Below are 26,667 nucleotides of genomic sequence, written 5' to 3'. Positions count from 1 at the left end.
GTATAGACCGGCTGTTTTCAATGCCGTCCTAAAATGTTGATCTCCCCCCCCCCCCCCAAGTACAGTAATACAAACGTTGTGTGTGTGTGTGTGTGTGTGTGTGCAGGGACGTGCACAGATAGACTCTAGGTGGTGCTAGAGCACCTGCCCTTTGCCCTCTTGACCAGAAGTGTCCTTTTAAAAAAACGAGAAAAAAAAAGTTGTTTTTTTTTCCAGTTCACAGCAGGGGTCTTCAACAGGGGGTCCGGGACCCCTAGGGGGTCCTCAGAGTTACTACAGGGGGTCTGCCAATTCTTTATATGATTATGATTTTTCTTTTTACCATAACCACTCGAAACCTAGCATCCCTTTTCTGAGGAGAACTTTAGCCAAAAATAGCAGATCTACAAGCCCACAACGCCTCGCGCTGCGAGGCGTTGCGGGCTTGTAGATCTGCTATTTTTGGCAAAGAGGTATAAGTGTAGAGGGAAAAAAGAGCAGACCAAGTCAACAAAAAAAAAGTATAATTTACTTGAGCGCCTGCCCCTCAAAATGTCTGTGCACGCCACTGTGTGTGTGTGTGTGTGTGTGTGTGTGTGTGTGTGGGGTTAGGTGGGTGGGTTTTGCCGTTGCCGTCTTTTTCCCCAAAGCAGTTTTTTTCCCCCCCGTTGTTTTCCGTTGAAAAAAGCACAGAGAAGAAGAACAGAAGCCAAACAGTGACAACCAGCAGAAGCAGCAGCGAGACCTTCAACAAGAACCTCCGGGACCCAAGACCTTCAGGGAGGGAGGGGGGGAGGACGGACTCATGTGACCTCCTGGACCCGCACCGTCAGGAATTGGGGGAGGGGTTTCTGGAGGGGTGGAGTCGGCACAGTCATGACAGGGCGTGTCCACTCGCACACCACCAGTAAAAGCTGGGGAGACCCGAGACCCGGGGGCCGGGGGCCGGGGGGCGGGGCGGGTTTTTGGGGGCGGGGTGGATGTTTTTGGGAAGGGGGGGGGGGTTGGGGGGAGGTAGTCCCACCACGGACCTCCCAACCAACCCACAGACTGACAGGGAGGAGAGCCCTCGCCTCCCCGGTTATAGGAGGAGCAACAACGGTTAAGAAAATGAAATCAAACCTAAAGCTATAAGGAGGAGAAAAAGGGGAGGGAGGGGGCCGAGGAAGTGAGGGGTGGGGCTTTGTACACGGGACGGGGGGACGGGGGGAGGGAGGGGGAGTGGTCTTTCGTTGGTGGCGGGCGGGGCGGCAGTTAGCGGTTCTTCTTCTTCTGCAGATTTACGTCATCAGGTCTCTCTCCGGGAAGCTTTTTGTTTTTCTTGGTTTTAGTCTCTCTCCCTCTCCCTCTCCCTCTCTCTCTCTCTCTCTCTCTCTCTCTCTCTCTGTTCTTTTGGTCCCGTTGGGTTCTACCTGTCCTTTAGCTCCTGTGTGACGCGCTTGGTGATGCGGCCGCACAGCAGCCCCATGAGGAACAGCACCGACACGCCCAGCCCGATCATGGCCAGGATGTAGTTCTTGGACGGCGACGTCATCACCTGCATGGCCAGGTCCGAGAAGCCGTCCGCCGGGGCAACCTGGTGGAAAAACCATTAAACACTCAAATAAAACATCTCACAACTTTTTCTCCATTTTTTCGTATGACCAAGTCCTAAATGTGTGATTTGTGCAGCGGTGGAACTAGTACTCAAATTATTTACTTAAAGGGGCTACACCATGAATTTCATTTTTTTTAGGTTTTTAGTATTTTTTGGGCTCGCCAGTGTCTCTTGTACCCCAATTTTTTTTTTTTTTTAACATTCAGTCATTCATGCTCATTTCATGGATTTCCTGAATGGGCGTGTCTGAACAGGCCATTTCAGAATGGCAGGGCAAGTGATGTCACTTGCCCTGATTTTGCATTGACGATGGCCAGACAGAATTGCTCAGTAGCTCCCCCCTGCCCAATAGGACGTTTTGGTATTGCAGCTGAAAAAGCTTGGAATGACAGACAGTCAGATTGTGAGAAAAAATATCTGGATGTTTTTTAGGCTTACAACCTGTTTAAAACGTATTAGGGGGCAATATTTATATATAATATATATTTTTTGAATTCATGGTGTAGCCCCTTTAACTCATTGAGTGCCCGAATTATTTCTGGCTATTTCTGGCGAGTACATTTTTTTTTTTTTTTTTTTTTTTTCAAAGTAAAAAAAAAGTGCTTAGGAAGCGAGATACAGCCCTTTTCAGTTCTAAGTTAAACAAGGAGTGGATGGAGCTGCAAATCTTCAGATAATGATATCTTGGGTTCTAAAAAAAAAAAGCGACGCAGATGACTGTTCGTCATCCAGACCAAAGAAAGTAGAACTAGAGCTATCCGTGCGTTTTTTTATACCGTGTGAAAAAACGTGTGTTTCCCTATTCTCGCCTAAAATGCCTTAAAAAAGAAAACCAGCAACCGGAAACGGAATCTGCGTCATGAATCCGGATCCGGGTGAGTGTGAAAAAAACAAAAACAGTATCTGACGGTGAAATATAAACAGAACGGCGCGATCACAGATTAAACGATGAAAACGCGTCTAACGCGCCGATGGCGTGGGTGGATTAAGCAGCAATTGACACGTTTTCGAGTCAGTGCCGTTAAAAGAGTTAAGAACATGTTGCTAGTTTGACCACTTCAAATGCTTAAAATAATAACAAGTGAAAACAGCCGATCTACAAGCTCTCAATGCGTCGCAGACGCATTGAGAGCTGTTTTCACTGTGCAACATGCTTCCATAGAAGACAGCATGTCTTCTATGGAACCAAAATGACTGAAATGTAATCCATGCTTGGCTTTATATCCTGTGATTTACAATTTAGTCATTTAGCAGACGCTCTTAATCCAGAGCGATTTACAGTAAAGCAAGGACAACACAAGATAATATATAATAAATAATAATCTAATAATAAAGTGATACAGAAACAAACCAATAATCTAATAATAACTAAATACATACGTAAACCAAGAACCTATCATGGGCCTGTACATTGAATAACTATACACACTATAGCAGTGGTTCTCAAACATGATTGGCTCAGGGCACCCCCTGTAAACGACTCTTTCATCCACGGCCCCCCTGAATTACCTTGTTACTTTATAGCACCTTACATGTATGTCATATTACGATACGTAAATATGTAAATCTTTCTCCCTAAGATAACAGTAGCCTAAGTCACGAGGAAAACTTGAGAAAATGTCCGTTTCCATTATAGGACAGATTGAAAATAACTTTCTATCTACTACGTTTAACCCCAGCATCCCCCATCCTGAGGGGAAACATTCGCCAAAAATAGCAGATCTACAAGCTCACAACGCGTCACAGCGTGACGCGTTGTGAGCTTGTAGATCTGCTATTTTTGGCAAAGAGATTTGGTGTAGACCCTAGGGCGTCACGGCACACCCACTTTGAGAAACCCTGCACTAAAGGATGCCAGGTCAACAATGAGCTGGCATCTGTCTACATAATGATTGATGGGGCGGCAGTGGCTCAGGGGTAGAGTGGCCGGGTAGAGTGAACTGGAAACCGCAAGGTTCCCAGTTCGATGACGGGCTGGGGCGCTCCCCCAGAGTTAGTGTCGACATGTCCTTGAGCAAGACACTGAGCCCCTAACTCATAGATATTCAACTGGCGGCCCGCGGGCAGCTTCCTTGTGGCCCCTGGCCATATTCCCAAAAAAAACATTTTTGTATTTATGTAAATATATGTTCGTTTTTATGTTATCAAAGTTAAAACAGTACAAATTATTTATCCTTCATTAGTTCTTGAAAGGCCATCTTTCATTGGAACTTAACTTAGAACCTTAAATAGAACCGAATTAGACAGAATTAGACCCGAAAAAAGGCTGATTTATATTGGTCAAATAGACCCGAATTAGACCGAATTAGACCACAGTGCTGCGCGTGCGTGAATGTGCACGCACTGTGTGGCCCCCCAACTCCAAATTATTTTACAGTTGTGGCCCCCTGCCTAATCTAGTTGAATAACCCCTGCCCTAACTGCTCCCGATTATGTAGACAGATGCCAGGTCATTGTTGACCTGGCATCCTATAGTAACTGCTCCCGATGAGCAGGTTGGTTTCCTCCGCCATTGGTGTGTGTGTGTGTGTGTGTGTGTGTGTGTGTGTGTGTGTGTGTGTGTGTGTGTGTGTGTGTGTGTGTGTGTGTGTGTGTGTGTGTGTGTGTGTGTGTGTGTGTGAATGTAATGCACAATCTATGTAAAGCGCTTTGGATAAAAGCGCTATATAAATGCACCATTTACCATTGATTTATTCACTGATTGGATTTCATGCACACGTTAAATTTGAAGTGGTGCGTGTGTCAAAGTGTGTGCAGCGTATATAATCTGACCTTGGCGGCGTAGCTCCACATGTCAAAGTGTGTGCAGCGTATATAATCTGACCCTGGCGGCGTAGCTCCACATGTCAAAGTGTGTGCAGCGTATATAATCTGACCTTGGCGGCCTAGCGCCACATGTCAAAGTGTGTGCAGCGTATATAATCTGACCTTGGCGGCATAGCTCCACATGTCAAAGTGTGTGCAGCGTATATAATCTGACCCTGGCGGCGTAGCTCCACATGTCAAAGTGTGTGCAGCGTATATAATCTGACCTTGGCGGCCTAGCGCCACATGTCAAAGTGTGTGCAGCGTATATAATCTGACCTTGGCGGCCTAGCGCCACATGTCAAAGTGTGTGCAGCGTATAATCTGACCCTGGCGGCGTAGCTCCACATGTCAAAGTGTGTGCAGCGTATAATCTGACCTTGGCGGCGTAGCTCCACATGTCAAAGTGTGTGCAGCGTATATAATCTGACCTTGGCGGCATAGCTCCACATGTCAAAGTGTGTGCAGCGTATATAATCTGACCTTGGCGGCGTAGCTCCACATGTCAAAGTGTGTGCAGCGTATATAATCTGACCTTGGCGGCGTAGCTCCACATGTCAAAGTGTGTGCAGCGTATAATCTGACCTTGGCGGCATAGCTCCACATGTCAAAGTGTGTGCAGCGTATATAATCTGACCTTGGCGGCATAGCTCCACATGTCAAAGTGTGTGCAGCGTATATAATCTGACCTTGGCGGCGTAGCGCCACATGTCAAAGTGTGTGCAGCGTATAATCTGACCTTGGCGGCATAGCTCCACATGTCAAAGTGTGTGCAGCGTATAATCTGACCTTGGCGGCATAGCTCCACATGTCAAAGTGTGTGCAGCGTATAATCTGACCTTGGCGGCGTAGCTCCACATGTCAAAGTGTGTGCAGCGTATATAATCTGACCTTGGCGGCATAGCTCCACATGTCAAAGTGTGTGCAGCGTATATAATCTGACCTTGGCGGCGTAGCTCCACATGTCAAAGTGTGTGCAGCGTATATAATCTGACCTTGGCGGCATAGCTCCACATGTCAAAGTGTGTGCAGCATATAATCTGACCTTGGCGGCGTAGCTCCACATGTCAAAGTGTGTGCAGCGTATATAATCTGACCTTGGCGGCGTAGCTCCACATGTCAAAGTGTGTGCAGCGTATAATCTGACCTTGGCGGCATAGCTCCACATGTCAAAGTGTGTGCAGCGTATAATCTGACCTTGGCGGCATAGCTCCACATGTCAAAGTGTGTGCAGCGTATATAATCTGACCTTGGCGGCGTAGCTCCACATGTCAAAGTGTGTGCAGCGTATAATCTGACCTTGGCGGCGTAGCTCCACATGTCAAAGTGTGTGCAGCGTATATAATCTGACCTTGGCGGCGTAGCTCCACATGTCAAAGTGTGTGCAGCGTATATAATCTGACCCTGGCGGCGTAGCTCCACATGTCAAAGTGTGTGCAGCGTATATAATCTGACCTTGGCGGCCTAGCGCCACATGTCAAAGTGTGTGCAGCGTATATAATCTGACCTTGGCGGCATAGCTCCACATGTCAAAGTGTGTGCAGCGTATATAATCTGACCCTGGCGGCGTAGCTCCACATGTCAAAGTGTGTGCAGCGTATATAATCTGACCTTGGCGGCCTAGCGCCACATGTCAAAGTGTGTGCAGCGTATATAATCTGACCTTGGCGGCCTAGCGCCACATGTCAAAGTGTGTGCAGCGTATAATCTGACCCTGGCGGCGTAGCTCCACATGTCAAAGTGTGTGCAGCGTATAATCTGACCTTGGCGGCGTAGCTCCACATGTCAAAGTGTGTGCAGCGTATATAATCTGACCTTGGCGGCATAGCTCCACATGTCAAAGTGTGTGCAGCGTATATAATCTGACCTTGGCGGCGTAGCTCCACATGTCAAAGTGTGTGCAGCGTATATAATCTGACCTTGGCGGCATAGCTCCACATGTCAAAGTGTGTGCAGCGTATAATCTGACCTTGGCGGCATAGCTCCACATGTCAAAGTGTGTGCAGCGTATAATCTGACCTTGGCGGCGTAGCTCCACATGTCAAAGTGTGTGCAGCGTATAATCTGACCTTGGCAGCGTAGCTCCACATGTCAAAGTGTGTGCAGCGTATATAATCTGACCTTGGCGGCATAGCTCCACATGTCAAAGTGTGTGCAGCGTATATAATCTGACCTTGGCGGCGTAGCTCCACATGTCAAAGTGTGTGCAGCGTATAATCTGACCTTGGCGGCATAGCTCCACATGTCAAAGTGTGTGCAGCGTATATAATCTGACCTTGGCAGCGTAGCTCCACATGTCAAAGTGTGTGCAGCGTATATAATCTGACCTTGGCGGCGTAGCTCCACATGTCAAAGTGTGTGCAGCGTATAATCTGACCCTGGCGGCGTAGCTCCACATGTCAAAGTGTGTGCAGCGTATAATCTGACCCTGGCGGCATAGCTCCACATGTCAAAGTGTGTGCAGCGTATAATCTGACCTTGGCGGCATAGCTCCACATGTCAAAGTGTGTGCAGCGTATATAATCTGACCTTGGCGGCGTAGCTCCACATGTCAAAGTGTGTGCAGCGTATATAATCTGACCTTGGCGGCATAGCTCCACATGTCAAAGTGTGTGTAGCGTATATAATCTGACCTTGGCGGCGTAGCTCCACATGTCAAAGTGTGTGCAGCGTATATAATCTGACCTTGGCGGCGTAGCTCCACATGTCGATGCGGTCCTGCAGTCTCTTCTTACATTCTGGCTGCAGACGCACCCTCTTGTCCTGAAGGGCCTCCATCAGACACGACATCTCTGAGGAGGAACACAATGTTACAATTGAGCCACTTAAAGCAGACGCCAAGCGGTTGACAAAGAAGCGAGGAGGACATCAATTTATCTTTTTAAAAAGCGTTTACTTTAGTTGCCCTTCTTATTTGAAACAGCATTCCATATACTTCATCGTATGCACTTAACCCATTAAGACCTGGAACTGTGTCATTTTTTGATTTGAGCTAAAAAGCATTATTTTACACTTTGGGCTATTCAAAAATAGCAGATCTACAAGCTCATAGCGCGGCACCGAGTGCCGCGCTATGAGCTTGTAGATCTGCTATTTTTGAAAAATCGTGAAAATGTGTGCAAATCTTTGAATATATATATTTTTTAAAGCGAACATTTTTAACTCCAATCTTTGCTTCTGGGGGGTCCCTGGAACAAAATATTTTGATGGGGGTCCGCGGCCAAATACATATAATTTTGGGGGTCCTTGACATGAAAAAGTTTGAGCACCACTGATATAGAAACATACATTTTTTTCAGAACACTGTTGGGATTTAGAAGACATTTGTAGAATCAGGTCTTAATGGGTTAATAGCTGATGGTGTGGTGGTTGGGTGGGAGAGGGTGAGCAAGCTATCTGTGTATGAATGTATCTGTATACTTGTATTGTACGTATCTGTTGGTTGTTTTTATGGGACCCCCTCGGAAATGGTGTGTGTGTGTGTGTGTGTGTGTGTGTGTGTGTGTGTGTGTGTGTGTGTGTGTGTGTGTGTGTGTGTGTGTGTGTGTGTGTGTGCGCGCGCGCGCGTGCGTGTGAACGTACGGCGCCCTCGTCCAGGCGGGATGGCTGCACAGTGGTGTTTGATGTCCAGGGCACAGGCCGTGTGCAGGACGGGGTCCACGAAGATGTCCGCCTTGCTTTCCTTCAGCATGTTCAACACCTCCTGCATGGGTCCACAACAACAGGGTTTTCCGTTGAATAACGTGTTTAATTGGCCGTTTATTATAAACATCACCGGTGCCACCGTGGCCGATTGGGGAAATGCTGTTATTACGCTATTTTATCATTTAAGCCTATTATTATTATTTGGATAAAGTAACAACATGCAATACGTAGTTTATAACCATTAAAACCATCATAATGCTTTAATTCCCGCCAGGCTGCTGCTATGTGTGCAGCAGTTATCTGATAGATGAGCCTATTCGTCGTACCATGGTGTCGCGCGTTGAAAAAATATCAGACTTACAAGCTCACCCGACACACGTCGCGCGCTTGTATGTCTGCTATTTTCGAACACGGTCATACGGCGAAGCACAAATCAGGCTTTACACAGCTGTCTGCGTCTCTCCTCCCAGCGCGCGTACGAGTGGTTCATCTGTCATGATAAACCAGGGGTCTTCAACAGGGGGTCCGGGACCCCTAGGGGGTCCCTCAGAGTTACTACAGGGGGTCCGCCAAATATTTGTGTGATAGGATTTTTTTTTTTTTTTACATTAACCACTTGAACCCTAGCATCCCTTTTCTGAGGAGAACTTTAGCCGAAAATAGCAGATCTACAAGCTCACGACGCCTCGCAGGCGTTGTGAGCTTGTAGATCGGCTATTTTTGGCCAAAGAGTTATAGGTGTAGAGGGGAAAAAAAAGCAGAAGAAGTTAATCTGAAACACAATTTTATACAATATAGAGTAGGGGGTCCCTGCTTCATCTCTATCTCAGCTAGGGGGTCCTTGGCCTGAAAAGGTTGAAGACCCCTGTGTTAAACAGAACCCGGGGTCCCGAGGTAATGGAATCTGAACCAAGCTGTGGACCCACTTGAATAATAATAAAACACAGGGACCTGAACTTGTGTGGGTCGTGGATATTATACAAAGCAAAGCACAGTGACTGTCTGTGTGCAACGGATACGGTGGCGAAAGAAGGTCCATGGTTTTTGTTGCTGTTTTCAGGAAGAGAAAAGAAGGTCTTCTTGTGTACCTTCTTACAGCCCTCCAGTTTGATCTTCAGCAGGTTGACCTTCAGACACTCCTCAACCTGACCCGTCTGCTCCTGGGCCGCTGCTTCCTCTGGGCACAGACGAGAGATCTGAACACACACACACAGATTAACTCTTTACCTGCCATTGACGAGATTTCTCGTTTTTCTCCGCATGGCTCAGCTCAGCCGTCGACGAGATTGACGAGATTTTTGAAAACATAAAAAGAAAATGTTTTTTTTTTTTTTGCTTTTTGCATTTTTTGTTTATCACAAAGGAAGCAGGAGATAACGCGATGCAAAGATTTTCTGCTCCATTCACTTCAATGTTAAAAAATAAACAGAGACAAAATTCACACTTTACCTATTTTTGCAATGTTATTCTCTGGCAGGGAAGGGGGTAGATTGTGTATATACTCTGGCAGTTAAAGAGTTAAAGTTCTCAGTCGCCAAGACTGATTTCAGTCATTTGGATTGGATAGAAGCCAGCATGTCTTCTAATGGCAGCATGTTGCGCAGCAAAAATAGCCGATCTACAAGCTCTCAATGCGTCTGCGACGCATTGAGAGCTTGTAGAAAGGCTATTTTCAGTTATTTTAAGATCAGATCATTTGAAGTGAAAGCAATTATGTTCAGAAGCATCTTCCATAATATCTTATTAATCGTCTCGGATATTTCATATAAAAGCAAAAGGTTAAAGCCTGAATCTGTGATTTCTTCACATGGTTGGCAGTATGTAGAACAGCAGGAACAATATTACTAAAGCATCCTAATTGTACATATTGTATTCATTGTTTAGGAATCGGCGCTAGTGTGTGTGTGGGGGATCCTTTCACACGGTTTCACAAATCGCACATTAGGACATTTTCAGTCGTGAGATTTAAACTAGCTTTAATCCATGCACGCACACACACACACACACACACACACACACACACACACTTATTTATTCATACGCAGAGGCCAAGTGCTTCACATAAGCCACAAAATGGCACTTTTAGAATTGTTTTAGATTCAAGATTGCTTTATTTGTCATTTCATTTCTGGCGCTGTGTGCTAAACGTTTTCTATGGACCTCTAATGCCACTAATTGCAGCAGATACAGTATATCGGTCGAGCTCCGTTTTCTTTTGTCTGAACATAATTGACGAAGCAAAAGTTCTATAAATATGGAAAGCAAAATGAAGGGACAGGACAGGACAACAGCACAATGCAGAGAAGCAAATGGAACCTGAAAATAATTGGAAAACTTTCAAGTGACCCCGTGGAAATCGCTGAGACTCCAAAAACATTATTTCATTGAGTCAAGTGTCCACTGTTGCACAGAGTTTCATCACACCAGAGTGGAGGCTGCAGTTCTGCCTCTACAGTATATCTATCCCCTTCACTGGATGTTGCAGAACCAGCTCTCTCTCTACTTAAGGGTAGGGTAAGTGATTTGCAATTATTCAAATAATTGCAAAATGGGTCTATGTTCTGATAGTGCTCGTTACTATAGAGTGTCCTGTCCATATAAGGAGTCTCCATGTCTCTCCAGCTCTTTATTAAACAGAAAATGCATTTTCGTTTCAGTTTCAGTTTCATTTCCAATGTTATCCAATCAGGATAGAGAACTCAATCAGGATACAGATTAAACAAGTGAAATTGGAAGTGATGACACTAAGAAATGAGCAGGCAAAATTGGAACTGGAACACTATAAAAATGAAGCTTAAAAATGGGTACTTTCTCCTGATTGGCTGAGATTTTGACACCTACCAGAAAATGTATTTTCTGTTTATTAAAGAGCTGGACAGACAGGGAGACTCCTGTTACTGAACAAACACTCTATAGCAATGATTACTATCACAATATAGTGCTTTAACCTTTTAACAAAATACTTTTTGTTTTAACCCAAAAATATTACTTACCCTACATATATTTGACATATCGTTGTTGTCGGGTAGAAACCTCTTATCCCCATATTTTAACTTTTTATGTTTTTTCGTAAATTAACGCCCTACTTGATCATACTACAGCATCACACAAAAGCACCAAAAGCAGCAGATCTACAAGCTCGAAACGCGTCGCCTTGCGACGCGTTTCGAGCTTGTAGATCTGCTGCTTTTGGTGCTTTTGAATTTGAATACTGAAAAGCAACAGTTTTGGACATACAGTATGAGGGTTCCCACACGACAGAGAGCATATTCTAGAGGCAGCTGTACTAGGAATAATCGATGCTTTTAGAATGTGTATGGGGTGAATGATGCCATGCTTGAAGATCTAAGTACATCATTAGTCTGCCCCCCCCTTTACAAAGATATTAAAGGGATATTTCACTTTCAGAAAAAACTTTTGGTGATTTCATCATCTACTCAGGCCTTTGTGAGCCCCCCAGACAGTTTTTAAGTATTTAGACGTTTGATATTCATTTTATCAGACAAGCCCCCTTCCTATACAAACCCATTATAACTTCAAACCCCATTTTAACCATGTTAGATTCATCAAAAACACCCGTCCCTGGTTCTGGTGACTCACCCTGCCCTCCTAAACAAGGAGAGCAGGGAGATAGATATACATACATAACACAACCCCCCCCATGGGGAACAGAACCAATAGACCAATTATTTGTTTACAAACATTGAGACTGGACGCACAGGTGACTGTTTCATGTAATCAATTCCCAACAGATCCCCAAACCTGCTGTTTTAGGGTGAGCTTGTTTCAGTTCATTCAACCTCCTCTGTGTGTAGGCTAGTGGGGTGCGCCCTGGCGACACATATATACTTCATCGCGCAACGGTATAGCGCACCGAGAACAGCTGACATACAAGCTCACAACCGCGTCGCGGATGCGACCGCTGTGAGCTTGGAGGTCTGCTATTCTCGGCCGTTCTCTGCGCGCGACACCTTCGCGGGACGGAGCATAAATTAGTCTTGACGGGCTGCAGCTGTGCGAACCAAGCAGGTTCTGGTGCCATGATCATAGAGCGCTCCCTCCGTTCCTATGACAGACACTGGAGGTGGAGTTTTGAGGACAACTGCTTTGAATTGTTATTATTGTTTACACACAACAGAAACCAAGGATTATATATTTCAAGAGCGAGAGATCACAGTAAAAATCCTAAGTATTCTTCCTCCACAATGGGAGAAAAACAGCATCTGAAAGTGTGATGGGATGCATTTTTACACGTGAGACTGTGACCACTTTTACATTGCATCTTATGAGCGGTGGGGTTCTTTTGCTGCCGACCTGCGCGCGCATACTGTTTCGTATCAGTGTGACGTCGTCTGTTAAGGCGTCTATAGCAGAGCCCACTGGTGGTGCTGGGGTGGTGGTGGGGTGGGAGTAACAGTTGCACTCCAACAACCAGGGGTACACATGACAGCAGAGAATGAACGAAGACTGAGGTGAGCTTAAATAACCCGCTGATTGGTCAGCTGATTTGTCACGTCAGCTCTGACGTAAGACTGCGTAATAGTGTTGTAATATAACTCTGTATGTATAAACCTCTGGAGTATATGCTGCCTGAACTTAACCCATTGAGACCTGAAGCCGATTCTACATGTCTCCTAAATCTCAACAGTTTTCTGAAAAACGTATGTTTCTATATCAGTGGTGCTCAATCTTTTTCATGTCAAGGACCCCCAAAATGATATGTATTTGGCCGCCGACCCCCATCAAAATATGTTGTTCCAGGGACCCCCCAGAAGCAAAGATTTGAGTTAAAAATGTTCGCTTTAAAAATATATATATATTCAAAGATTTTCACACATTTTCACGATTTTTCAAAAATAGCAGATCTACAAGCTCATAGCGCGGCACTCGGTGCCGCGCTATGAGCTTGTATATCTGCTATTTTTGAATAGTCCAAAGTGTAAAATAATGTTTTTTTTGCTCAAATCTAAAAATGACACAGTTCCAGGTCTTAATGGGTTAACTCTCAGGCCACGTCTCATATGTCCAAGTCAAAAAGAGCAGTGTTAGGAGAGTAGAGTTATAGGCAGATATAATAAATGCAGATACAATATGCAAAATGTGTTTTTTTCTTCTTCTCGTAATTGCCAAAAAGTTAAAAGAAGACTTAAAGGGCAAGACCACTTTGGTAGAGGTTTGGGTTGTGTAGTTACCTTGCCATGATGTAACTCCAAAGGTGGGCAAGAAATAAAAAATAATTGCTCCATTGATTAGAAATTGATAATTCAAAATATGCTCCTCATTGACTTACATTGTACGGTAAAACAGCTCTCAAAGTCACTCTTTTAGCACATAAACAAACGCAAACAAAGTTGATTCAGACAATATAGAACATCACCAAACCCAGTACTGTTTTTTTTTTAAATAAAAATGTCAACTTCCTGTTGATTTTGCCATTTTTAATAAGTAGAAAACCTGGACTGGATCGGCGGATCCGGATCCAGATCTTCAAATAGTAAAATCAACAGGAAGTTGACATTTTTATTAAAAAAACAAACAGTACTGGGTTTGGTGATGCTCTACTATGTTTGGGTTCATTTATGTGCTAAAAGAGTGACTTTGAGAGCTGTTTTACCGTACAATGTAAGTCAATGAGGAGCATATTTTGAATTATCAATTTCTAATCAATGGGGCAATTATTTTTGATTTCTTGCCCACCTTTGGAGTTACATCTTGGCAAGGTAACTACACAACCCAAACCTCTACCAAAGTGGTCTTACCCTTTAAGCAGATGGTGATTTTTGTATCCCTTTGGAAAAACTTGAAATATGACTTTATGCAATCATGCACATTTGGGGTGGTTGACATGAAAACGTTTTGAGAACCCCTGGCGTAAGAACAGGATGACCCACCTCCTCGGTACAGTGGATCTGGAGCTGGGGGTCGAGCCGGTAGTCCAGGGCAGACTCCTGGAGGATGACCCTGATCTGGTCCTCACAGTCTGGGGATAGACGCTGAACACACACACACACACACACACACACACACACACACACACACACACACACACACACACACACACACACACACACACACACACACACACACACACAGGTCAGCACACATACAGATGCAACATTTGAGAATTTTAAAGGGCTTTGCCATTGGCACTTGACAGGCTAATCAGTGGAAAATACAAGCCTTTTCACGGAGAAAGTGTGGCACTTGCCAGGTGTGAAATGACGCCAGGTGTGAACTTGTGTCAATTCAAACAAAGGCTAATCAGGCGCTAATAGGGAGGAAAGTGTGACTTTTCAGGGAACTTTCAGGGAAAGAGCAGGGAAATGTGAAGAGTCCTACACACAGCATCATTCTCAATGCTCATTTACAAGACATTCTGATATTTGTAAGGGATTTTCTGCCTTTGTGTAACGTTGTTATGGAAGAGGACGTTTTATACGCAAATAAGTCCAGTTCCTCTTAGAGAGAGAGAGAGTGAGTGAGTGAGTGAGTGAGTGAGTGAGTGAGTGAGTGAGTGAGTGAGTGAGTGAGTGAGTGAGTGAGTGAGTGAGTGAGTGAGTGAGTGAGTGAGTGAGTGAGTGAGTGAGTGTGTGTGTGTGTGTGTGTGTGTGTGCGCGCGCGTGCGTACCTGGTCAGCGTATTTGAGCTTCAGGCAGGAGATGACCTGGCCCTCCAGTTCACTGTCTCCTGCTGCTTTGTTCAGGATGCTCTGGCAGAACTTAGGAATGTCTGCTTTACATGACTTCCTCAGCACTGGATTCAACCTGTAGTCTGCACACACACACACACACACACACACACACACACACACACACACACACACACACACACACACACACACACACACACACACACAGGAGGAGTGAAGAGATTGCAGCGGGCTATTTCTTTTCACTGATTGGTTGAATAATGTATTAGTCAGATAAATAAACAGCATGGGGTAGAGTAAGACATTAAAGTGTTATTAAAAACCAATGGCCTTCAGCTTATTGAGTAGAAATGAATGATTTACAGTCAAACGCCTTGTGGAGGTTCAGCACGACCATGTATGGATTTACCCCGAGTCTGCTGTACTACACGTGTGATGTAGTCGGTCAAATACAGCAGGTAGGTGTGTGTGTGTGTGTGTGTGTGTGTGTGTGTGTGTGTGTGTGTGTGTGTGTGTGTGTGTGACTGTGTGTGTGTGTATGTTAACCCATTAAGACCTGGAACTGTGTCATTTTTAGATTTGAGCTAAAAAGCATTATTTTACACTTTGGGCTATTCAAAAATAGCAGATCTACAAGCTCATAGCGCGGCACCGAGTGCCGCGCTACGAGCTTGTAGATCTGCTATTTTTGAAAATTCGTGAAAATATGTGCAAATCTTTGAATATATATATTTTTAAAGCGAACATTTTTAACTCAAATCGTTGCTTCTGGGGGTCCCTGGAACAAAATATTTCGATGCGGTCCGCGGCCAAACACATATAATTTTGGGGGTCCTTGACATGAAAAAGATTGAGCACCACTGATATAGAAACATACGTTTTTCAGAAAACTGTTGAGATTTAGGAGACATGTAGAACCGGCTTCAGGTCTCAATGGGTTAATGTGTACCTTGTGTGATCAGTGTACGTGTACGTGTGTGTGTGTGTGTGTGTGCGTGTGTGCGTGTGTGCGCGCGTGTGCGTGTGTGTGTGTGTGCGTGTGTGTGCGTGTGTGCGTGTGTGTGACTGTGTGTGTGTGTGTGTGACTGTGTGTGTGTGTGTGTGTGTGTGTGTGTGTGTGTGTGTGTGTGTGTGTGTGTGTGTGTGTGTGTGTGTGTGTGTGTGTGTGTGTGTGTGTGTGTGTACCTGTGTTCTGTGTGATCTGTCTCTTGGTGATCATCTGTTTACACTTGGGGTCCATCAGTTCACTGTTCTTGTTCTGCTTCAGACACTGCAGCACGTTCTTACTGTCTGCCTCCGTACAGAAGCGCTGAAACACACACACACACACACACACACACACACACACACACACACACACACACACACATTACATAGTGTACATGGACACACACACACACTCATGCGTCATACGGCCGTGTCAAAGAGCTGAAAACATGGGCGCTTGTAGTTTGGATATGTTGGGCATCTGACACCCTCGTACGACAAACTATAAATCAGGCTTAAAGGGGTATTTCACTCTCAAACACGTCTGGGGTCATTTTAACGTCTACTCAGGCTTCTGTGACAGAGCCCCCGGGCCCCCCCGGCAATGTTTAAGTTGATCCATTCAGTATTTAGATATTTGATATTCATTTTATCAGACACGCCCCCTTCCTATACAAACCCATTGTAACTTCAAAGTCCATTTTAATCATGTTGGATACATTGAAAACACCCGTCCTTGGTTCTGGTGACTGTTGTGGTCCTTCTAATGCGTGAGGGGCTGCATTTTTTTAATTACATTTTTATTTAATTTAATTTTCATTTTTCAGTTTTATTCATTTAATTTTCCAAATAAATTACAAAACAAAAATGTAAAAATGAGAAGAAAAGAGAGAGCGAGTGAGAGAACCAGGGAGTGAGAGCGGGAGAGAGAGAAAGCATATTTCACCCATGCAATAACCCGGCCAATGCTGTGTACACAAACCTGAACACACTGATTATGTCCAGCAACATCGGGCAAGTACACTATGTGTATGTACTGTACGGTAGGGTCGGATATTGGTACTGTAGGTACCTGACGATTCAATTTGATTCCGAGGGCTACGATTCAATTAAATTGCGATTATTGCGATTCACAATTAATTTACTTCCATTATCTTTTATTGATAATACAAACTAATGGAAGAGATGTGTCACTGTCAGCTGGAAGGTTATATTTGACAACATCAACAATTGCAGAAAACCAACAAGAAAATAAACAAGTCCTTTTTTGTAAAATATATAATATAAGACTTATAACAAAGGCTTCTCAATATCCTGATAAACAACCAAAATATGGCTGCTGCTCCGTGCAATTAGCAATATGATGAAAATTCTTACTTTTTAAAAAAATATTCATTTTTTTATTTTATCATAATCGATTCTATAATCGTCCATGTCCGAATCGCGATTAATTGCTGAATCGATTATATTTTCATTACATTACAGTCATTTAGCAGACGCTTTTATCCAAAGCGACTTACAATAAGTACATTCAACATTGGTAGGGAACGAAAACTACTAATCACCAGAAGTCTTAAGTGCATTTTCTGCAAAAACAAGCAACCAAGAGTATACCTAGCGCTAAGGTAAAAGTGCAATATAACAGCTACCTACTTTATTAAACAGATGAGACAAAATAGCAAGTCCATGTCCTAATCGCGATTAATTGCTGAATCGATTATATTTTCCACCCCTAATGTACGGTATGCACGGCCATATCAGTGTAACGTATGTATTCGCAAACACACGTTACAATTAACCCATTAAGACCTGGAACTGTGTCATTTTTAGATTTGAGCTAAAAAGCATTATTTTACACTTTGGGCTATTCAAAAATAGCAGATATACAAGCTCGTAGCGCGGCACCGAGTGCCGCGCTATGAGCTTGTAGATCTGCTATTTTTGAAAAATTGTGAAAATGTGTGCAAATCTTTGAATATAAATACTTTTAAAGCGAACATTTTTAACTCAAATCTTTACTTCATGGGGGGGTCCCTGGAACAACATATTTTGATGGGGTTCCTCGGCCAAATACATATAATTTTGGGGGTCCTTGACATGAAAAAGATTGAGCACCACTGACATAGAAATATACGTTTTTCAGAATACTGAGATTTAGGAGACATGTAGAATCGGCTTCAGGTCTCAATGGGTTAAGTATCGCTAACAACTAAACAGCAGTCTGTGGTTTGTGGTCAACTAGACTGAATGTTCACAGATCCCTCATGTACAGAATACTAACTGCTGTGTTTCCTCGTGTCAACGATCCAACAGGACAGGAATGCAGCCGAAACAATAATATTGTGTGCATATAAATCAACCCAGACAATGGCTGCAAAGTGTCACAACAAGACCTTTAACCCATTAAGACCGGGGACGCATCTGCGTCTCATTTTAAGATGTCTTTGGGCTATTCAAAAATAGCAGATCTACAAGCTCGTAGCGCGGCACCGAGTGCCGCGCTACGAGCTTGTAGATCTGCTATTTTTGAAAAATCGTGAAAAAATATTTTCCCGATTTTTTTTCAAAAAACTGTTGAGATTTAGATTTTTTTTAATGAATCGCCTCAGGTCTTAATGGGTTAAGACAAGACCTTTGTAGATCGGCTATTTCTGGTGAAGAGATAAGAGGGGAGAGACGAGGAGGCCCTAGTATGGAGCCCTGGGGGACACTGGGTTTAAGTGGTTAGATAAGTTTAACTAAATGAGAGGGGTGTCTCGGCCACTTTAGTGTGCAGACAGTGTCATTGTGATGATGCAAAATCAACATGTTTTGTTAGCATCGTGTGTGTTCAAGTCTTTCTCCTGCAATAAGCAGGCCAGAGATGTCTTAAAAAATACTTAACCGAGTGCCGCGCTATGAGCTTGTAGATCTGCTATTTTTGAAAAATCATAAAAATTTGTGCAAATCTTTGAATATTTATATTTTTTTAAAGCGAACATTTGTAACTCAAATCTTTGCTTCTGGGGGGTTCCTGGAACACAATATTTTGAGATGGGGGTCCGCAGCCAAATACATATCATTTTGGGGGTCCTTGACATGAACAAGTTTGAGAACCACTGCCCTAGAAGACCCCTCGAGTCTTAGAGGTGCTGCGCTCATCACCAAAACTCATTGACTGGCTTGGTGGCTGCTATGTATATGTTATCAAATCACTACATAATGTTATATCATTGCCTTAAATGGTGATATATTGACAAGGAAAGGATGATTAAAAACATCATTATGTTTGTATAATTAGCCTTGGTGAACGTCTGACTCTGTCTGTATCAGAAATGACTTTGTACAGGTGGAAAACTTGAGTTACATTTGCAGAGTGACGCATTACTTTACCTGAGTTACATCTTCTGATAGTTGTACTTGAATGTTGACATGAAATAATACTCCTGTTTAGTGTTTCATTAGCACGAGCTTGGAAAAAAACGTGTAGTGACGCTGATGTAAACACACGTTGAAAGGCTAGGATCAAGATACCAAGGATTCGACCGTGTTGTCACCGCTATGCGACACGGAAGTAGAACGGCATAAAGGTACCAAGGATTCGTCGATGATGTGACGTCACCGACGAATCCTTGGCCCCTGATTTACACTGCGAGAGAGGCTCGCGTCGCAAAAGACAGTGTTGTTAATTCAGCCAGAATCTGTCATTTACGTTTCAAATCGTATCGTTTGATCGGCTGGTGATATAACTTAACAGTCACATGGTATTCATAAACATACTTGTGTGGATGACGGTGACGGAGAATGTTAATGGAGTCTTGATAAGGACGCGCTGCGCACTTCTGTGTTGCTTACATGTGTCAGCCCGTACGACATGTGGCGCGCGGCCACGACCGCGGTCAACGCTCAGCGCTTTTTATCTTTACTTTTTATTTACTGAATTTATGTTAAAACTAAATGTTAAAAAATGATTGATCAAGTGATATTACTCAAACAGAGATCATAACCTCTACAGAGGTTAGGAGTGTTGGAGTGGAGTACTGGAGTGTTTTAATCACAGCGTTTAAATCGGTCATTTTCCTGCGATCCGCTTCGATCCGATATCCATTTTTTTGCTGATATCGGGCCGATATCCGATCTGTTAATCGGATCGCGGCATCTCTACTCGAGTCTAGGATAAACTCAAGGCGACGGGCAGGTTTTTAATCATTTCCAGCGAGCGACCCCATGACGTTAAGCTAGGAGAAGGTTGTGTATAGTACCCTGATCATCTGCTTGGAGAAGGTTGTGTAAGCTAGGAGAAGGTTGTGTACCCTGATCATCTGCTTGGAGAAGGTTGTGTAAGCTAGGAGAAGGTTGTGTACCCTACCCTGATCATCTGCTTGCAGACTCTCATGAGTTGATAGTCCAGCTCTGGGTCCATCATCTCCACCTCCTGGAGCTTGAAGACACGGTGGTGACAGCGCTGGGAGAGATGCCTCTTGTTCTCCTTTAGACACTCTATCACCTACAGCACACACACACACACACACACACACACACACACACACACACACACACACACACACACACACACACACACACACACACACACACACACACACACACACACACACACACACACACACACACACACACACACACACACACACACACACACACACAGATGGGTACAGATTCACAGAAAATCGTGAGAATTTGTGCACATCCTTGAATATACATATTTTTGAGCGAACATTTTTAACTCTGGGGGCCCCTGGAACAAAGTATTTTGAGATGGGGGTCCACGGCCAAATACATATAATTTTGGGGGTCCTTGACATAAAAAAGTTTGAGGACCACTGATATTATAGCAACATACGTTTAAAAAAAAAAAACTGTTAGGATTTAGAAGACATTTGTAGAATCCCCAGAAGCAAAGATTTGAGTCACAAATGTTCACTTTAAAATATATATATTCAAAGCTGTATACAAAATGTCCATGATTTTTCCAAAAAATAGCAGATCTACAAGCTCATAGCGCGACACTCTGTACCGCGCTATGAGCTTGTAGATCTGCTATTTTTGACTCCACAGAACCATAAAAAAAAAGACAACAAATGCAGACATGCAACTTGTATCAGTTATCATTCAGAGAGTGCAATTAGTAATGTATCCATTTCATCTCGAATCGTATCCATAGACCGTTGGTTCTCAAAGTGGGGTCCGGGGACCCCCAGGGGTACTTGAAGGGGTTCTAGGGGGTCCCCAGCTAAATGATGGATAGGAACCAAATGGACCCTTATGAGTCTGTAACTCTGAGAGTGTACAAATGGAACCAAATGGACCCTAACGGGTCCATTTGGTTCCATTTGTACACTCTCAGAGTTAAATTAACATTGAATTTTACAATATAAATTGGGGTCCCAGGGACAGAAATGCCATTAAATTGGGGTCCGTAGCCCTAATGCATGTCAAACTGGGGGTCCTTGAAATATATTATATATTTTGTGCGGCTAGAGCCGTAAAAATCTTCTCTTATGGGGGTCCCTGGCTTATCTTTTCAAATGGGGGTCCGCGGGCTAATAAGTGTCAATTTGGGGGTCCTTGACATGAAAAAGTTTGAGAACCACTGCCATAGACAACTTGATGCCCTAAAGATGTAGTTCAAAACTGTAGTGTACAGGGTGGTGAAGGTTTAACAATTAACTATGGGTGTAACAAGACTGCCCCCCTGTGGAGGTGCAAAACATTTCTACCAAGCACTTGATTTAGAGAAACCAAAGGTCAGGCTGACCTGTGCGTTTCCAAAGGCCACGTTCTGACACAGCCTGTTGATGTCCTGTTTGCACGAGTCATACAGCTCTGGCTCCAGACGAATGTCCTCCGACTGACCGAGAAAAACACAAGATAACAAGATAACACCATGTTAATGTGAATAGAGGTGAAACAGTTCATTGGTTAAAGTCATATTTATTAAATACTTGTTTTGAGGGGAGTATTCTTTCTTTCCTTCATTTTTTTTAATCCAATAGGGCTGCAGCAGTATCACTATCCCTATTTCGGGGCATGTCATTATTGGTGAAAGTTTTCGAAAATGAACCCAAAATATCAGATCTACAAGCTGATGTAGAATAACAGAAATAAAGACTAGAAAGTTAAAATATGATTCATATTATATATACAGGTTCTTTTTTTGCCATTTCCTGAAAAGTAACAGTTTTGGACATACTGTACTGTACAAGGTTTCTACCCGACAGCAACGATCTAGTCCACCGTTTCCCAAACAGTGGGTCGGGACCCATCTTTGGGCCGTGGACCAACAATTAAATATGTATTTTTTTCCCCCGTTTCCTACATAAACTAAATCAACATATTATTTCAGAAGATTTAAAGGTTTCATGACATTCTTTTTTTTTTATGACCTCAATTACACACAAAAAAACAGAACTTTGAACATTGAGTGGATTGGGCTTAAATTGGGCCCTGGACTGGGATTGGGCCCTGGACTGGGATTGGGCCCTGGACTTGTAAATCTGAATGTCATGAAACCTTTAAACAAATCATTTTTCATCAATTAAAAATAATTCCACCATTTTTCTAAAGTATTCCATAAATAAAATGAAAACAAATCTAATAATTTCCATTAACAAATTAAAAAGAGGTTTAAGAAGTAGTGAAAATAGCAGATCTACAAGCTCGTAGATCTGCTTTTTTCACTAGTTTGGGTCCCTGGGCAAACGTCTAATCTCTGTTCTGGGTCTTGAGCTAACAGGTTTGGTACCACAGCAGTCTAGTGGATCAGATGCCTGTGTGCAGGACGGACGGCGGTCATTCTGAACGGTGTGTGAGTGACCCACCATCTCCAGCTCCTCCACCCGCAGCTGCTTGCGGCACTTGACGGAGACGCGCTGCTCCTTGGCGTCCTGCAGCGTGTCATTCCTCACCGTGGTGCTCAGACAGATGACCACGTCCACCCTGAACACACACACACACACACACACACACACACACACACACACACACACAGGACAACAACACACCACACAATGACAAGTCAGTCAACTTGTGTTACACTGATTTTAGCGTCAGTTTTGATGCTATCTTGGAATGGTTTGCATCATTTTAATCACAAGGCCCATACCTTTAAAATGATATATAGATTGACTATGTAGGCACACATAGTGCCTACATAGTTCAAACTAGTGTAAATGTGTTTGTTTGCAAAGAAAACGCTTGTTTTGCATTCCTCAACACACACACACACACACACACACACACGCACACACGCGGCTCTCTAACTAGTGTTGCCATGTATAGTAATTATAAGCGACCTCGTTTTCTGTAAAGTTGCTTGCAAATATTGGTATTTGCTCTTTATTTGTTATTAGTATTTTGTTGTGAGCTTGTAGATCGGCTATTTCCAAATCGTCTATTTTCAAATAGCCGATGCATATAGGTTTAAAGTGCTCATATAGCCTAATAGTCACTTAAATCGTTGGGCTTGTTTTCATTGACCTGGTTGCTTATTTCTCTCTCAAAAATCTGGCAACCGTGTCTTTGTTTAGACCACCGAAGAAGAACATGCGGAAGTGATCCTCTTTCCAAGCCCCTTAGCCCCGCGAAAAATACACATTATTATGTTGCGAAAATATTAAGCATTACAGCATCATTCATAACATGGTTAATACATTTTATTTTGGGATGTACAATACATGAAAATGACGGCAGTAATAACGCGACGTGCGTCGATAACTAATCGATAGCGGACATTACTGCGTTTGGCTAAAAACAGTGTGTTTAGTAACCTCATACAAGCTAATTATTAGCCAAAGTCGGCTAGCGCTCGGAGGACCCACTGTTATTTTCGATTCCACTTCACATTAACTAATTTATTTCATATTTACATGCCGAGTTAAGCTCTGACATTTAAGTGATATGTAGCCTGATATTACCAGATTGCTATAGTGGGTTTAGAATATTTTAGACGATTTTTTTTCATTTGCTCTTTCAGCTCTGCTGGAAAATCAGCCTATGCGAGAAGACAGTCCCTGGGGTATATGGGGGGTCACAATTATTAACACATCGGGTGCCAAACACGGTCTGAACCGTGTTTGCACAGAGTAGCGCTTCGGTGGCGAACACGGTCTGAACCGTGTTTTCAGTCGCTTTTTCAGCAGCTCTGGAATCACCCACGGTGATTCTGAGAAGGAAGGGCCTTATAGATCACCGTGCCAAAAAACATGGCTCCCATCCGCTTCCGTCTCCTTCTCTAAAACCCCTATAACTCCAAAACTTTTTTACGCTGGGGAAAACGACTCATTTTGTATGCGCGATCGCAACGCCATTGTTACTCGCGTGAGAGATGTTATCGTTCCAGGCGTTAGCTAGGACCATCGTGCAAAATGCACGCATGATTTGTTTCACATGGAATGCCCGTCTTGGAGTCTACAGCTTAAACAGCGCCGCGCAGCTCAACGGTGAGATTTCTGGCACCGAACGTAATCTGTTATTATAAAATTCGGGCACCGAATGTGTTAAAAAAAACAAAAAAAAAGCTCAGGTGACTTACTTCTTCTTAATGCTGGGACACAGCTTGAGAACGTCCTCTTTACAGGCCATCTTGAACTTGTAGGAGAAGCGGAAGTCTTTGATTTGGATCTGGAGTCACAAAGAAAAAACACATTTTACTGAAAGTATTAAATGTTTTTAACTGGACTTCAGTGGTTAGTGTACGTTTTATAATAATCACATACATCTGCAAGGTAAATGGTAACTAAAGCTGTCAAATAATTGTAATGGAGTCAAAAGTACCATATGGTCCTCTGAGATGTAGTGGAATATATTATTTACTTAAATACAGTACTTAAAGGTAGGGTAAGTGATTTGTGTTGGTTAAAATAATTGTTAAATAGCTCTATATTCTGATAGTACTCATTGCTATAGAGTGTTTGTTCAGTAAAAGGAGTCTCCTTGTCTCTCCACCTCTTTATTAAACAGAAAATGCATTTTCGTTTCAGTTTCATTTCCAATTTTATCCAATCAGGACAGAGAACTCAATCAGGATATAGATTAAACAAGTGAAATGTGAAGTGATGACACTAAGAAATGAGCAGGCAAAATTGGAACTGGAACACTATACAAATTAAGCTTAAAAATGGGTACTTTCTCCTGATTGGCTGAGATTTTGACACCTACCGAAAAATGTATTTTCTGTTTATTAAAGAGCTGGAGAGACGGGGAGACTCCTGTTACTGAACAAACACTCTATAGCAATGATTACTATCACAATATAGTGCTTTAACCTTTTAACAAAATACTTTTTGTTTTAACCAAAAAATATCACTTACCCTACCTTTAAAGGACTTTTGTTTTAGTCACATTCCTAAGTCAACAATTTGATGACCGGTGGAGGCAGTCATCATGGAGGCGGTAGGAGACACAAATGAGCTGCATTTGTGTCTCCTACCGGAGGGACCACCGCTCATCAAATGATTGGCTTATAGTTAGGAATGTGACAAAAACAAAAAAATAATCCATGAATTCATTCAAGGCTTCATGAGGTGTGTAATCCATAGAAAATAAGTCACTTTTTGGGTGAACTACACCTTTAAGTTACAAAGGGCATCACTGCCGTGGTTCTTCCCTGGGGAAGCCCTACTACGCCGTACAGAACAATAACACTAAAAACCCCACGCTGTGGACTAACTGCAGGATAGAGAGAAGCCCGCATGGACCCCCTGCATGGACCCCCTGCATGGACCCCCTGCTGGCTCACCAGTTGGAAGTGCGTGACGCCCACGGCGCACTTGTCGTTCATCTCCTTCTGGTGTTTGTTCTGCACCAAGCACTCCATCAGATCCCCTGTGTCGATCTGGTTATCTGCTACCTCCTGTGTGTGTGTGTGTGTGTGTGTGTGTGTGTGTGAGTGTGAGTGTGAGTGTGAGTGTGTGTGTGTGTGTGTGTGTGTGTGTGTGTGTGTGAGTGTGTGAGTGTGTGTGTGTGTGTGTGAGAGAGAGAGAGAGAGAGAGAGAGAGAGAGGCAGAGAGAGAGACATTGGTGGTATGCTTCAGAAATATGGTGTGTAGTGGTGTGGTAAATTAACAAGCCCTGGGGTGTGTGTGTGTGTGTGTGTGTGTGTGTGTGTGTGTGTGTGTGTGTGTGTGTGTGTGTGTGGGGTGGGGGGTGGGGGGGGGGGCATTTTGACTTTCACATTTTACCAAAATCCCTGGTGTTAGAACAATGGGAGAGAAACCATTCCATTCCATTGTTTAACCCATTAAAACCGGGAACACATCTGTGTAACCACTCTATCTATATCTACTCTATCGATAACCACTATCTATTATACTTGGGCTTATCAAAAATAGCAGATCTACAAGCTCATAGCGCGGCTATGAGCTTGTACTTTTTGAAAAAAATATATATATATTTTTTGCAAATCTTTGAATATATATATGTTTTAAAGGGAACATTTTTAACTCCGATCTGTGCTTCTGATATTATAGCAACATAAGTTAGGATTTAGAAGACATTTGTAGAATCCCCAGAAGCAAAGACTTGAGTTACAAATGTTTGCCTTAAAAAAAAAACATATATATATATAGTCAAAGATGCACAAACTTTCACACATTTTCAAAAAATAGCAGATCTAAAAGCTTGTGGTGCTTTGAGCTTGTAGATCTGCTATTTTTGAAAAGCCAAAGAAATCTAAAAATGACACAGATTCTTTCCCGGTCTAAATGGTTTAAAAGAAAAGGAAAAGAGTTTACATACAGCAGAGCAAAATGATTTTTTAAAATGAAGGTTTTGTTATTGTGTGACTTACATGACATTATTAACAAATAATTACACCATTCGGCCTCATGGTGGCGCTATAACAGCCCCCTTTACGTTTTGGCCTATAACTCTTGAACCGCAGGTCGTAAAATCCAAAATTTCCCTGGATTCCTTGGGTCATTACGCAACTCCCCATATAGGCCACGCCCATTTGCGTCTGGATAGAGTTTTTGATATTGATTTATTAGTGCATTAAATTTCCCCATTC

General features: G+C 43.2%; 1 protein-coding gene across 1 annotated transcript in view; it reads right to left on the bottom strand.

Moving 5' to 3' along the window:
- Positions 1–459: 459 nt before the first annotated feature.
- glg1a (golgi glycoprotein 1a) overlaps positions 460–26,667 on the bottom strand; it is a 95,078-nt gene continuing 68,870 nt past the window's right edge. Inside the window, exons 15-26 of the mRNA XM_084060401.1 lie at positions 25,399–25,512; positions 24,193–24,281; positions 22,481–22,598; positions 21,418–21,510; positions 20,011–20,148; positions 15,861–15,984; positions 14,655–14,797; positions 13,918–14,019; positions 9,115–9,222; positions 7,964–8,084; positions 7,067–7,173; positions 460–1,555 (exon numbers count right to left, since the gene is read on the bottom strand). Coding sequence (XP_083916527.1) covers positions 1,388–1,555; positions 7,067–7,173; positions 7,964–8,084; positions 9,115–9,222; positions 13,918–14,019; positions 14,655–14,797; positions 15,861–15,984; positions 20,011–20,148; positions 21,418–21,510; positions 22,481–22,598; positions 24,193–24,281; positions 25,399–25,512 — 1,425 coding nt within the window. The 3' untranslated portion in view covers positions 460–1,387. The remainder of the gene's footprint in view (positions 1,556–7,066; positions 7,174–7,963; positions 8,085–9,114; positions 9,223–13,917; positions 14,020–14,654; positions 14,798–15,860; positions 15,985–20,010; positions 20,149–21,417; positions 21,511–22,480; positions 22,599–24,192; positions 24,282–25,398; positions 25,513–26,667) is intronic.

This window comes from Gymnoscopelus microlampas (assembly GCF_963454915.1).
Source record: "Gymnoscopelus microlampas genome assembly, chromosome: 6".
NCBI classification, from domain to species: domain Eukaryota; kingdom Metazoa; phylum Chordata; class Actinopteri; order Myctophiformes; family Myctophidae; genus Gymnoscopelus; species Gymnoscopelus microlampas.
The sequence above is the reverse complement of the archived record's forward strand: the minus strand, read 5'-3'. Positions and strand labels throughout refer to the sequence as shown.